At 43.2% G+C, this 13,989-nt stretch overlaps 1 protein-coding gene across 2 annotated transcripts in view; it reads right to left on the reverse strand.

Annotated features, from left to right (window-relative positions):
* Nucleotides 1–13,989, reverse strand: part of LOC117514902 (interleukin-1 receptor accessory protein-like 1) — a 1,012,041-nt gene that overhangs the window by 661,567 nt on the left and 336,485 nt on the right. For both annotated transcript variants that reach the window (XM_034175476.1, XM_034175482.1), the window contains exon 3: nt 5,295–5,481. In XM_034175476.1, the coding sequence (XP_034031367.1) occupies nt 5,295–5,481 (187 nt within the window). The remainder of the gene's footprint in view (nt 1–5,294; nt 5,482–13,989) is intronic.

The raw sequence follows: 13,989 nt of genomic DNA on the forward strand, positions 1-13,989 counted from the left end.
CGTGCGGAGGAATTTGCGCATCGGCACGGAGCCGCAATGGCGCACAACAAAAAGCACGTCTGTGTTGGAAGTCTCACAGGACAAGTTGTGACATGCCCAGCTGTTACACAATTTCTTGGATACTCACTCGACTGAAAAGCCATCGAAAGCCATCTGAATCTTCTGAATGGCTTCCAACACGGACGTGCTTTTTGTTGTGCGCCATTGCGGCTCCGTGCCGACGCGCAAATTCCTCCGCACGTCTTTCATTACAACATCTCCTGTAACAGTGGAATGTGCCGCAAAAGTGCTGATGTACACCTCTTCTGCAATTTCTCTGGTAGTCAGATGATGTCCCGGATCAACACAGCCTTCACTTTGGAACAAGCTTTGTCAGTGCGCCTAACGAGATACCGTCAAAATCTGTAAATCTGGATACTACCTCAGTGGGCGCATCCACCTCCACAGCAGTATGCAGTGGTTGGGCCAAAGCCTGCTGAGATATACTCAACCTAATATCCTCAATTTTCTTCTCGAAGTAATCCAAGAAGTCCTGTGCTGAGAAAGGAGAATGAATAACAGGTGGCTGTCCATGAATAAGAAATGCTACAGCTTCAAACAAAAACTTGGAATTATGCTTATTTTTATTAATCAATTCAGAATAATAGGCATGCTTTGTAGCCAGTAGTGCCTGCTTATAATCCAAGACAGCATCTCGCCATTCAAGATGGAACACCTCTAACTTAGAACTACGCCGTTTCCGTTCAAAACCTCAAGCCTTCTGCCTAAGGTCACGCAGGTAACCATTAAACCAAGGTGAGTATGCCTTGGGAAGGCATGTCCTCAAGAGAGGAGGCGCAACCTTGTCCAGTGTGGCCTTGAGCGCTGAGTTCAAGCCATCCGCAAGACTATCTACTGACTGAATATTCTCTAACCCTGAGGCCAAAATTTAAGGCAGTCTGGCCTCGAGTTCTATCATAATTAAAGGAGTAATGCGTCGCCGCAAAGAAAGACAAGGCTTTCGATCCACTAGGCGCGGCAACATAAATGCACACTTAACAAAAGAGTGGTCAGAGATCACAGAGGCAAGAGGCAAAATGTCAATGTTTGTGACAGCAAGGCCACGTGTGAGTACCAGATCAAGGGTATTTCCACTAATATGTGTTGAATCCTGAATACATTGCTGGAATCCCAACACATCCACAAGTTCCATAAATGACTTACAAAGGGGATCAGAGGGCTTATTTATGTGAATATTAAAATCACCAATAATCAAATGTTGTCCACACTAGCTGACAGGCCAGAGATGAATGCACCAAATTCATCTAAAAATTCAGAATATGGGCTAAGAGGCCTATAAACAGTGACAACATGGCATGACTGATTTCCGTACTTCTGACCCTGACAATATGTAGCATCATGGGCAGAGCGGAGAGTCAGATGCTCAAACAAATTATATTTATGCCCCCCGACAGTCAAGAAGGTAAACTTGGATTTATAGATAAAAGCAACACCCCCGCCTTGCTTTGCACAACGAGACATGTGACTGAATGTGTACCCTGGTGGGCAGGCCTCATTCAGAGGAAGAACAGCTGTGGGTTTGAGCCAGGTTTCACATAACCCAAACATGTCCAAATGATGATCCATAATTAGATTGTTAATCAACAGGGATTTTGAGGACAAAGATCTGATGTTAATAAGACCCAAACTGAAGACTTCTGTCAGTTTGACAGACTGACATCTTTGAATAGGCCTGAGTATCTTAAAATCCACTCCACGTTTTCCATCCAGTGCCCGGAGAGTGTCAGGAACCGCTGTCGTCACATCAGGACTACAATTCCCAGAAGCTGCAGCGCTCTGATGACGTGGGCGCCGAGCACCGATGCGCTCAGCTGACCACATGACCGGCACGGACGACCCAGTTCGATGGAACACAGACTTTCTCCGGGAGCCTCTGTGGACACAGCGACGTCGGCGGAACAAGCCAAGCTCTCTGATAGCGAGAATGTCCCGAGGGACATTGTTGTTGTTCAAGCTTCGTAGCTCAGCTGCAGAGTAGCTTAGCATCATGCCAGCCGAGGGAGTGAAATGCGGCGTCGTACAGCGCAAAGCAGGCAATAAACAATCAAAGATAACTAAAAATGCACACTGAAGGACCAAAAACCACGTTAAGTACATATCCAAAATAAAAATTACACTCAAGCCACTAAAAACCGAATTATACACGAGAAAACTGGAGAAAATCAGACGGGCGGCGAACACACAACGCCAGCAACTCTCGACCTGCATCTGCGACTTGCTGCGCGTCCATGTGCGGCACGTGCCTAGACGCGCGCTTTCCCCTTCGACATTTCTTCTTTTTCTTTGTGATATTTGCTGCCGACGCCGATCCGCTAAAAAAGGAGGGTGGCTGGGGTTAAGGCTGATGTAACTGTCTAGGGTGAAGTCACTCTCCAGGGAGGAGTCCTCTTGGTTGTGACAATGCGTGGCTCTGGTGCGCTGCACCCTGGTGTCCGTGGTGCATAATGGTCATGCTGGTTGAGATTGAGACGAGGAGGGAGGATTTTCCTTATATTCCCAGTGATATATTTCATTCTTCTGGTAATCCTCAGTGTCCTTCCTGTATTTTTTTAACTTGATGCTGAGAAGTTTCTCTTTGTATTTACCAACAGACTTTTAAGGCACTTTCAATGAATGGACAGAAACAACGTATTTTATTTGTCTTTCAACTGTCTCTCGTGCGTTTCATTTTCCACCTTAAGCGCACTAGCCTCTGTGGAGACATCAACTCAAGGGAGCATTTATTCAAAATTTCCCCCCATTTTTTCACAAAGTCCTCGTTACTTTAACCAATAGTAGGTGCTTTCTGGATGCGTAATCCCCGTGGAATCCTTTTCTTTCTCCAGTATTCACTTAAGGTAGAACCGTGCATTTGGAGACGTGTCTCTTTCAGGTACAATCTCTCCAGTTTGACTCTAAGCTCTTCTGATGACTCCATGCCATCTAAATCGGCAGCTGGAAATAGAATTCTCTGCGCGTCCTCCATAGAGAACTCAAAGGTTTCAGTGCAGTTTTGCGTGAGTGCGTTGATTTCTTGAAAGGAGCTCATAGTAGATATATGCAGCAGTCCTAGAGTGCAAGTGAGTTGAGTGCAGAAGGCAAGACGGCAAAGCCAACATGAGAGAGAAAACTTTGCACATCAGACTCCTCAAACGGGTGCGTAGGAGATAAGGGACAAGCCCAGCTAAACGTGAAAATAAAAAAGTCCCGCACTCCGTCTTACTTGCTGTAGAAAAATTTATTCAGGACTGTATCACCAATGTTTCGGCACTGTGGCCTTCATCAGGCAAATAAAGACTGAGCTCCAGGTAGCCATCTTAAAAAGGGTGGGGCTAGCACCCAAGGATGCCAGTTAAATGCACAATGCACCTAAATACAAATATCCATAAAAAAGTCAAAGTACAGAACAAGTACAGACATAATTATAAAAATAAAAAGAAAAGTGGCTACCTGGAGCTCAGTCTTCATTTGCCTGATGAAGGCCACAGTGCTGAAACGTTGGTGATACAGTCCTGAATAAATTTTTCTACAGCAAGTAAGACGGAGTGCGGGACTTTTTATTTTCACGTTTAGCTGGGCTTGTCCCTTATCTCCTACACACCCGTTTGAGGAGTCTGATGTGCGAAGTTTTCTCTCTCATATTTACAGTCACAAAACACCTGAGACCAAGAAACCCAGGGAACTGTGGACTTGGTCCGAGACAGAATTCAATCAGCTCCCCCGGACAACAAAAAGCCAATATCTGAAGGGTGCCGAGTGTGTGGTGTAATATACATTTTAATTTGATTCACTGGGAAACTGAAGACGTATTGTGGCAACCAAAGCCAATCGAGTTTCTTGTTTGATTAATTAACCTCGACTGCTTTTCTAGCATCAAACTGGCCAACTGGACACAGGAGGCTTGCTGTGATTGGTTTTGGGGTCAGTTACACTGCGGGCATCACAGTCATCTAATAAATAGTCTTTGAAGATGTGGTCAGGTCAAGTGTAATTAGGCAGGTCTACATTCCGGCATATACACTCAACAAAAATATAAACGCAACACTTTTGGTTTTGCTCCCATTTTGTATGAGATGAACTCAAAAATCTAAAACTTTTTCCACATACACAATATCACCATTTCCCTCAAATATTGTTCACAAACCAGTCTAAATCTGTGATAGTGAGCACTTCTCCTTTGCTGAGATAATCCATCCCACCTCACAGGTGTGCCATATCAAGATGCTGATTAGACACCATGATTAGTGCACAGGTGTGCCTTAGACTGTTCACAATAAAAGGCCACTCTGAAAGGTGCAGTTTTGTTTTATTGGGGGGGATACCAGTCAGTATCTGGTGTGACCACCATTTGCCTCATGCAGTGCAACACATCTCCTTCACATAGAGTTGAAGAGAACACCTCTCCAATGTGCCAAACGCCAGCGAATGTGAGCATTTACCCACTCAAGTCGGTTACGATGACGAACTGGAGTCAGGTCGAGACCCCGATGAGGACGACGAGCATGCAGATGAGCTTCCCTGAGACGGTTTCTGACAGTTTGTGCAGAAATTCTTTGGTTATGCAAACCGATTGTTTTAGCAGCTGTCCGAGTGGCTGGTCTCAGACGATCTTGGAGGTGAACATGCTGGATGTGGAGGTCCTGGGCTGGTGTGGTTACACGTGGTCTGCGGTTGTGAGGCTGGTTGGATGTACTGCCAAATTCTCTGAAACGCCTTTGGAGACGGCTTATGGTAGAGAAATGAACATTCAATACACGAGCAACAGCTCTGGTTGACATTCCTGCTGTCAGCATGCCAACTGCACGCTCCCTCAAATCTTGCGACATCTGTGGCATTGTGCTGTGTGATAAAACTGCACCTTTCAGAGTGGCCTTTTATTGTGGACAGTCTAAGGCACACCTGTGCACTAATCATGGTGTCTAATCAGCATCTTGATATGGCACACCTGTGAGGTGGGATGGATTATCTCAGCAAAGGAGAAGTGCTCACTATCACAGATTTAGACTGGTTTGTGAACAATATTTGAGGGAAATGGTGATATTGTGTATGTGGAAAAAGTTTTAGATCTTTGAGTTCATCTCATACAAAATGGGAGCAAAACCAAAAGTGTTGCGTTTATATTTTTGTTGAGTATATATTGTGTTCCTTTATGTGCTTCCATGCGTTTTTGATTAAAAACAAAAAGAACACAAACAAATGTACAGACATTCTTTTAATACTGAGGTTCACAAGCTGTGTAAAGGGATGCATCTTACCTTATACCAAAAAACCTCTGGCTCCACTCCCGGCTGGATGTAATCATCAATGCCTGGGCAGGTGATGTCTTTGCTTTTGCTTAGCTCCGCCTTCTCAAAGAACCTCATTTTCGAGTTGTAGCAGAGGTCCGTATCATTCTCCGCTACAGTCAGAGACATGGACACTTTCATGCAGTATGTGGAGTTCCTGCAAAAAACAAAAATAAAAACCCAATGCATTTGACAGAAAAATAAATGACTTTGAATCATGTTGAGCTTTTGCCAGATGCAGCAAACAAAAGCTTATAGCACGACTTCCGACTTCATGTGCACTCTGTGTTTGTGCAAGCAAACCCTCTACCGGGCTCATTGATCAGATTTGACGTGAATCATTAAATGTAGCAGAGGGACACCTTCCCCTGGAAAGCAATTAATCATTTTCCCAATTTAAACCGCATTTTGGAGAAAATGCTTCCTTTAATGGACAATAAAACAGCTTCTCTACTGTGACCCCTAATCTGGACAATTACACTCTTGCAGCACTTTGTCATCTATTCAAGTATGAACACCAGCACAGCATGATAAGTCTGGCTCTCCAAAACTATGAATAAAAAATGGGAATGCTTAAGTGTGTATGAAAGGCAGGAATCTGGGTGGCAATGTGGACTAACAGCTCCGAATGCCAACAGCACTTGAAGATTGATTGAGCCCTTTGTTTTCATGTGTTAAGCAGCTACAGCGTGCGCTAACAGAAAACTGCTTGCAACATGTGATACACTGTACTCGTAACTGGTCGAGTCACATAACGACAAAACTGATCAACACAAACAGACACAAGCTGCAGGAACGACTTGCAAATTTTGAAAATGACATGCAGTTAAAATTTAATTTACAGTGTCACTGATTTGTGTTGCCTCCCAATGATGAACTGCACAGTAGATAGCTCAGTGGGTTATCAACCTGGAGACCTGGGTTTGATTCCCAGTCACAACCTGTCTGTGTCCTTGGACAAGATACTTCATCTGCAATGCCATAAACATTGTCACAGGTGAATGCTGTGAGGAGGGAGTGCCAAGATGGCACCGTTGTGTCTGGCTGCTCGTCTGCTGCTCTCCAGTCTGTTTGTTATTTTATTGTTTTTAATTTATGCTGTTTTTGAGTCAGAGGCACTGCGGGTGTATGATCACCAAACTCTGCTGGATCTCCAGCCCCCGGTTCATGGTGCAGTGTGGTTATCGGCGGGTGGACAGAACTTTCTGCCCCCATTTTTATCGGCGGTGCCGGCTTTTCTGTGCTGTGCTCCTGCACTGCCTTTCGGCCGAAAGCGCAGTCGTCGCCGCGGGAGACGAAGTGGACGTCTGATGAAGCTGAAGCTCTGTTTGGCCTGCTGTTTGGCTTCCAGACGAGCTGTGCACAGACTTCTGGCAGGATCTGTGCTGCCCTGGCGCCTTGTGGATCCGGTTAGAGCCTGTGTGGTGCCGCTGGTCGGCTCTGAGGACTGTCAGCCCGGCCGTCCACGTCTTCGCCAGAGTGATGTGCGCCAGTGGCACTCTCGGAACCTGGGCTTGCTTCGCCGGGTTCCAAACAGTGAGACTGTCATCCCCACTGAGGTCCTTACCCTGGGTCTCCTGAACATCAGATCGCTGTCCTCGAAATCATTGTTGATTAATGATTTAATCATGGATCATCATTTAGATATGATTGGCTTGTGTGAAACCCGGCTCAAACCCACAACTCTCCTTCCTTTGAGTGAGGCCTGTCCACCAGCGTACACATTTAGTCACGTGTCTCGTGGTGTGAAGCAAGGTTGTGGGGGTGTGGTTTTTATTTACAAATCTAGATTTTCTTTATTAGGTGTTGGGGGTCACAAATATAATTCCTTTGAGCATCTGACTCTCCGTTATGCCCATGATGCTAAGTACTGTCAGGTTCATAAAACTGGAGCTCAGCTATGTTATTTTGTCACTGTTTATAGGCCCCCTGGCCCATATTCTGACTTCTTAGATGAATTTGGTGCGTTCATCTCTAGTTTGTCAACTAGTGCAGATAACATTTTGATTATTGGTGACTTTGACATTCATATAAATAAGCCCTCTGATCCCCTTAGTAAATCATTTATGCAAATTGTGGATGCTTTAGGATTCCAGCAATGCGTTCAGGACCCGACACACATTAGTGGAAATACCCTGGATCTGGTTCTTGCACATGGGTTTGCTGTCACAAATATTGACATTTTGCCTCTCGCATCTATAGTCTCTGACCATTCACTTATCAGGTTTACATTTACGCTGCCATGTTTAGTGGAACAACAACCTTGTCTACTACTGCAGCGTCGTATTAAACCCTCAACTATGACTGAACTTGAGGCCAGACTACCTGATATTTTAGCTTTGTATCTGGAGAATGCTAAATCAGTGGGCAGCCTCGTGGATAGTCTAAATTTAATGCTTAAAACTACACTTGATAAGATTGTGCCTCCTCTTTTAAGGTCACGCCATCCTAAGGCACAGTCACCTTGGTTCAATGATTATTTGCATGACCTCAGGCAGAAGGCGAGAGGTTTGGAACGGAAATGGCATTATTCCAAATTAGAGGTGTTCCGCCTTGTGTGGCGGGATGCTATTTTAGATTATAAGCATGCACTACTGGCCACGAAGCGGACCTATTACTCGGATTTGATCAGTAAAAACAAACATAAAGTTTTTGTTTGACACGGTCGCATTTGTTATTCATGGGCAGCCACTTGTTAGTCGTTCTCACTTTTCAGCACAGGATTTCTTGGATTATTTTGAGAAGAAAATAGAAGATATTAGGCTGAGCATATCTCAGCACACCTCGGCCCAGCCATTAAAACCTGCTATGGAGGTGGGCGCTATCATTGAGGTGTTACCTAGATTGACAGAATTGAATAGTATTTCATTGGGCGTGCTGATGAAACTTGTGGCGTCTACAAAAAGCACAACCTGTTTATTTGATGCCATACCAACAAAATTGTTTAAGGACCTGTGGCCCACTCTTGGGCTGACTGTGCTTGAAATTATTAATCTGTCATTAACCTGTGGATCTGTTCTGAAATGTTTTAAATCAGCAGTGATTAAACCATTACTTCAGAAATCTAATCTTGACCCTAGTGTATTGAAAAATTACAGGCCGATATCAAATCTATTATTCTGTTCCAAAATTTTAGAAAAGGTGGTTTCATGGCAGCTCATAGACCACCTCACTGAGAATGATCTTTTTGAGCCGCTGCAGTCTGCTTTTAGGAAATATCACTCCACAGAGACAGCGCTCACTAAAGTTGTGAATGATCTTCTGCGAGCAATGGACTCAGACACCACTACGGTTTTGGTGTTGTTAGATCTCAGTGCTGCGTTTGATACCGTGGATCATCATATTTTGCTCAATAGGTTGGAGAACTTTTTTGGGATTACTGGAAGTGCCCTTGCCTGGTTGACGTCATATCTGTCCAGTCGTTCTCAATGTGTCTTGTATAATGGCACTACCTCTGACCTTGCTGACATGAGATTTGGGGTTCCACAGGGATCTGTTTTTGGCCCCTTGCTTTTCTCCCTGTATGTGGCACCCCTTGGGCGTATACTGCTGAGTTTTGGGATTGCCTTTCATTGTTATGCTGATGATACTCAGTTATACATGCCGATAACTGCAGGAAATCTCACTCCCATAAAATCCCTGGAGGACTGTCTTCTATCAGTGAGAAGTTGGATGTCTAGTAACTTCCTACTTTTAAACTTTGATAAGACTGAAATGATGGTTCTTGGTCCAGCAAGACATCGGCATCATTTTGACCAGCTGGCGCTCAGCCTGGGTTCCTGTGTCATACATCATACGGACAAAATGAGGAACCTTGGGGTAATTTTTGATCCCACGTTGTCTTTTGACCTCCACATCAGGGATGTTACTAGGACTGCTTTTTTCCATCTGAGAAATATAGCGAGGATCCACCCCATCCTGTCCATGGCTGATGCTGAGACCCTGATTCATGCTTTTGTTTCTTCTAGACTAGATTATTGTAATGTTTTATTTTCAGGGTTACCACAGTCCACCATTAGGGGTCTTCAGCTGGTTCAGAACACTGCCGCCAGACTTCTGACACGTAGCAGAAGGTCTGAACATATCACACCCATTTTGGCATCTTTGCACTGGCTCCCTGTCTCTGTGAGAGCAGATTTTAAGGTTTTGTTATTGACTTATAAGATTGTTCATGGACTGGTGCCATCTTATCTGGGTAATCTGGTGGAACTCTACATGCCGGCCTGGGCTTTGCGGTCGCAGGATGCGGGACTTCTCTGTGTTTCCAGGGTGAAGAAGAAGTCAGCAGGTCAAAGAGCCTTTTCGTATTGTGCACCCACCCTGTGGAACAGTCTTCCTGCGACGGTGAGGCAGTCTGAGTCTGTGGACATTTTTAAGTCAAGACTGAAAACCTATTTTTATTCTATTTCTTATGAATAGTTTTTATTTTTATTTGTTTTATTCTTTTACTTCTGTTTTTATTTATGTATTTGAAATTTTTATTCATTTTTAATTATTTATTCAATTTTATGTTGACTTGTTTATGTAAGGCACCTTGAGATGGCTTTTGCTGTGATTTAGTGCATTATAAGGGGAGGTGATGGTCTAGTGGTTAAGGTGTTGGGCTTGAGACCAGAAGATCCTGGGTTCAAATCCCCACCTGACTGGAAACTTACTAAGGGCCCTTGGGCAAGGTCTTTAATCCCCTATTGCTCCCGGTGTGTAGTGAGCGCCTTGTATGGCAGCACCCTGACTGGGTGGTTGGGGCTGAGGGACGGAATCAGGAAAAAGACATGCTGTGGAGGGGAGCAGAGATCAATCACTAATGATTAAATGCAGAGTGGTGCATACAGAGCAAAAAGAGAAAGAAACACTCAGTGCATCATGGGAACCCCCCAGCAGTCTAAGTCTATAGCAGCATAACTAAGGGATGGTTCAGGGTCACCTGATCCAGCCCTAACTATAAGCTTTAGCAAAAAGGAAAGTTTTAAGCCTAATCTTAAAAGTAGAGAGGGTGTCTGTCTCCCTGATCTGAATTGGGAGCTGGTTCCATAGGAGAGGAGCCTAAAAGCTGAAGGATCTGCCTCCCATTCTACTCTCCTTCTAGTCCCTGTTAGCACTCTAGCTGCAGCATTTTGAATTAACTGAAGGCTTTTCAGGGAACTTTTAGGACAACCTGATAATAATGAATTACAATAGTCCAGCCTAGAGGAAATAAATGCATGAATTAGTTTTTCAGCATCACTCTGAGACAAGACCTTTCTAATTTTAGAGATATTGCACAAATGCAAAAAAGCAGTCCTACATATTTGTTTAATATGCACACTGAATGACATATCCTGATCAAAAATGACTCCAAGATTTCTCACAGTATTACTAGAGGTCAGGGTAATGCCATCCAGAGTAAGGATCTGGTTAGACACCATGTTTCTAAGATTTGTGGGGCCAAGTACAATAACTTCAGTTTTATCTGAGTTTAAAAGCAGGACATTAGAGGTCATCCATGTCTTTATGTCTGTAAGACAATCCTGCAGTTTAGCTAATTGGTGTGTGTCCTCTGGCTTCATGGAGAGATAAAGCTGGGTATCATCTGCGTAACAATGAAAATTTAAGCAATGCCATCTAATAATACTGCCTAATGGAAACATGTATAAAGTGAATAAAATTGGTCCTAGCACAGAACCTTGTGGAACTCCATAATTAACCTTAGTCTGTGAAGAAGATTCCCCATTTACATGAACAAATTGTAATCTATTAGATAAATATGATTCAAACCAACGCAGCGCAGTGCCTTTAATACCTATGGCATGCTCTAATCTCTGTAATAAAATTTTATGGTCAACAGTATCAAAAGCAGCACTGAGGTCTAACAGAACAAGCACAGATATGAGTCCACTGTCTGAGGCCATAAGAAGATCATTTGTAACCTTCACTAATGCTGTTTCTGTACTATGATGAATTCTAAAACCTGACTGAAACTCTTCAAATAGACCATTCCTCTGCAGATGATCAGTTAGCTGTTTTACAACTACCCTTTCAAGAATTTTTGAGAGAAAAGGAAGGTTGGAGATTGGCCTATAATTAGTTAAGATAGCTGGGTCAAGTGATGGCTTTTTAAGTAATGGTTTAATTACTGCCACCTTAAAAGCCTGTGGTACATAGCCAACTAATAAAGATAGATTGATCATATTTAAGATCGAAGCATTAATTAATGGTAGGGCTTCCTTGAGCAGCCTGGTAGGAATGGGGTCTAATAGACATGTTGATGGTTTGGAGGAAGTAACTAATGAAAATAACTCAGACAGAACAATCGGAGAGAAAGAGTCTAACCAAATACCGGCATCACTGAAAGCAGCCAAAGATAACGATACGTCTTTGGGATGGTTATGAGTCATTTTTTCTCTAATAGTTAAAATTTTATTAGCAAAGAAAGTCATAAAGTCATTACTAGTTAAAGTTAAAGGAATACTCGGCTCAATAGAGCTCTGACTCTGTCAGCCTGGCTACAGTGCTGAAAAGAAACCTGGGGTTGTTCTTATTTTCTTCAATTAGTGATGAGTAGTAAGATGTCCTAGCTTTACGGAGGGCTTTTTTATAGAGCAACAGACTCTTTTTCCAGGCTAAGTGAAGATCTTCTAAATTAGTGAGACGCCATTTCCTCTCCAACTTACGGGTTATCTGCTTTAAGCTGCGAGTTTGTGAGTTATACCACGGACTCAGGCACTTCTGATTTAAGGCTCTCTTTTTCAGAGGAGCTACAGCATCCAAAGTTGTCTTCAATGACGATGTAAAACTATTGACGAGATAGTCTATCTCACTTACAGAGTTTAGGTAGCTACTCTGCACTGTGTTGGTATATGGCATTAGAGAATATAAAGAAGGAATCATATCCTTAAACCTAGTTACAGCGCTTTCTGAAAGACTTCTAGTGTAATGAAACTTATTCCCCACTGCTGGGTAGTCCATCAGAGTAAATGTTATTAAGAAATGATCAGACAGAAGGGAGTTTTCAGGGAATACTGTTAAGTCTTCAATTTCCATACCATAAGTCAGAACAAGATCTAAGATATGATTAAAGTGGTGGGTAGACTCATTTACATTTTGAGCAAAGCCAAATGAGTCTAATAATAGATTAAATGCAGTGTTGAGGCTGTCATTCTCAGCATCTGTGTGGATGTTAAAATCGCCCACTATAATTATCTTATCTGAGCTAAGCACTAAGTCAGACAAAAGGTCTGAAAATTCACAGAGAAACTCAGAGTAACTACCAGGTGGACGATAGATAATAACAGATAAAACTGGTTTTTGGGACTTCCAATTTGGATGGACAAGACTAAGAGTCAAGCTTTCAAATGAATTAAAGCTCTGTCTGGGTTTTTGATTAATTAATAAGCTGGAATGGAAGATTGCTGCTAATCCTCCGCCTTGGCCCGTGCTACGAGCATTCTGGCAGTTAGACTCGGGGGTGTTGACTCATTTAAACTAACATATTCATCCTGCTGTAACCAGGTTTCTGTAAGGCAGAATAAATCAATATGTTGATCAATTATTATATCATTTACTAACAGGGACGTAGAAGAGAGAGACCTAATGTTTAATAGACCACATTTAACTGTTTTAGTCTGTGGTGCAGTTGAAGGTGCTATGTTATTTTTTCTTTTTGAATTTTTATGCCTAAATAGATTTTTACTGGTTATTAGTGGTCTGGGAGCAGGCACCGTCTCTACGGGGATGGGGTAATGAGGGGATGGCAGGGGGAGAGAAGCTGCAGAGAGGTGTGTAAGACTACAACTCTGCTTCCTGGTCCCAACCCTGGATAGTCACGGTTTGGAGGATTTAAGAAAATTGGCCAGATTTCTAGAAATGAGAGCTGCTCCATCCAAAGTGGGATGGATGCCGTCTCTCCTAACAAGACCAGGTTTTCCCCAGAAGCTTTGCCAATTATCTATGAAGCCCACCTCATTTTTTGGACACCACTCAGACAGCCAGCAATTCAAGGAGAACATGCAGCTTAAACATGTCACTCCCGATCCGATTGGGGAGGGGCCCAGAGAAAACTACAGTTTTCTACAACTAGTGCAAAGTTTAAAAGCCAGCATCTGTGATGGTATGGGGGTGTGTTAGCACTCATGGCATGGGCAACTTACACATCTGTGATGGCACCATCAATGCTGAAAGGTACATCCAGGTTTTGAAGCAACACATGCTGCCATCCAAGCAATGCCTTTTTCAGGGACGTCCCTGCTTATTTCAGCAAGATAATGCCAAGCCACATTTTTCATGTGTTACAACAGCATGGCTTCATAGTAAAAGAATGCGGGTACTAGACTGGCCTGCCTGCAGTCCAGACCTGTCGCCCATTGAAAATGTGTGGTGCATTATGAAGCGCAAAATATGACAACGGAGACCCCGGACTGTTGAACAACTGAAGTCGTACATCAAGCAAGAATGGGAAAGAATTCCACAAACAAAGCTTCAACAATTAGTGTCCTCAGTTCCCAAATGCTTATTGAGTGTTGTTAGAAGGAAAGGTGATGTAACACAGTGGTAAACATACCACTGTCCCAACTTTTTTGAAACGTGTTGTAGGCATCCATTTCAAAATGAGCAAATATTTGCACAAAAACGACAAAGTTTATCAGTTTGAAAATTAAATATCTTGTCTTTGTGGTGTATTCAATTGAAT

This window comes from Thalassophryne amazonica, chromosome 1 (genome assembly GCF_902500255.1).
Source record: "Thalassophryne amazonica chromosome 1, fThaAma1.1, whole genome shotgun sequence".
In the NCBI taxonomy this organism is placed as follows: Eukaryota; Metazoa; Chordata; class Actinopteri; order Batrachoidiformes; family Batrachoididae; genus Thalassophryne; species Thalassophryne amazonica.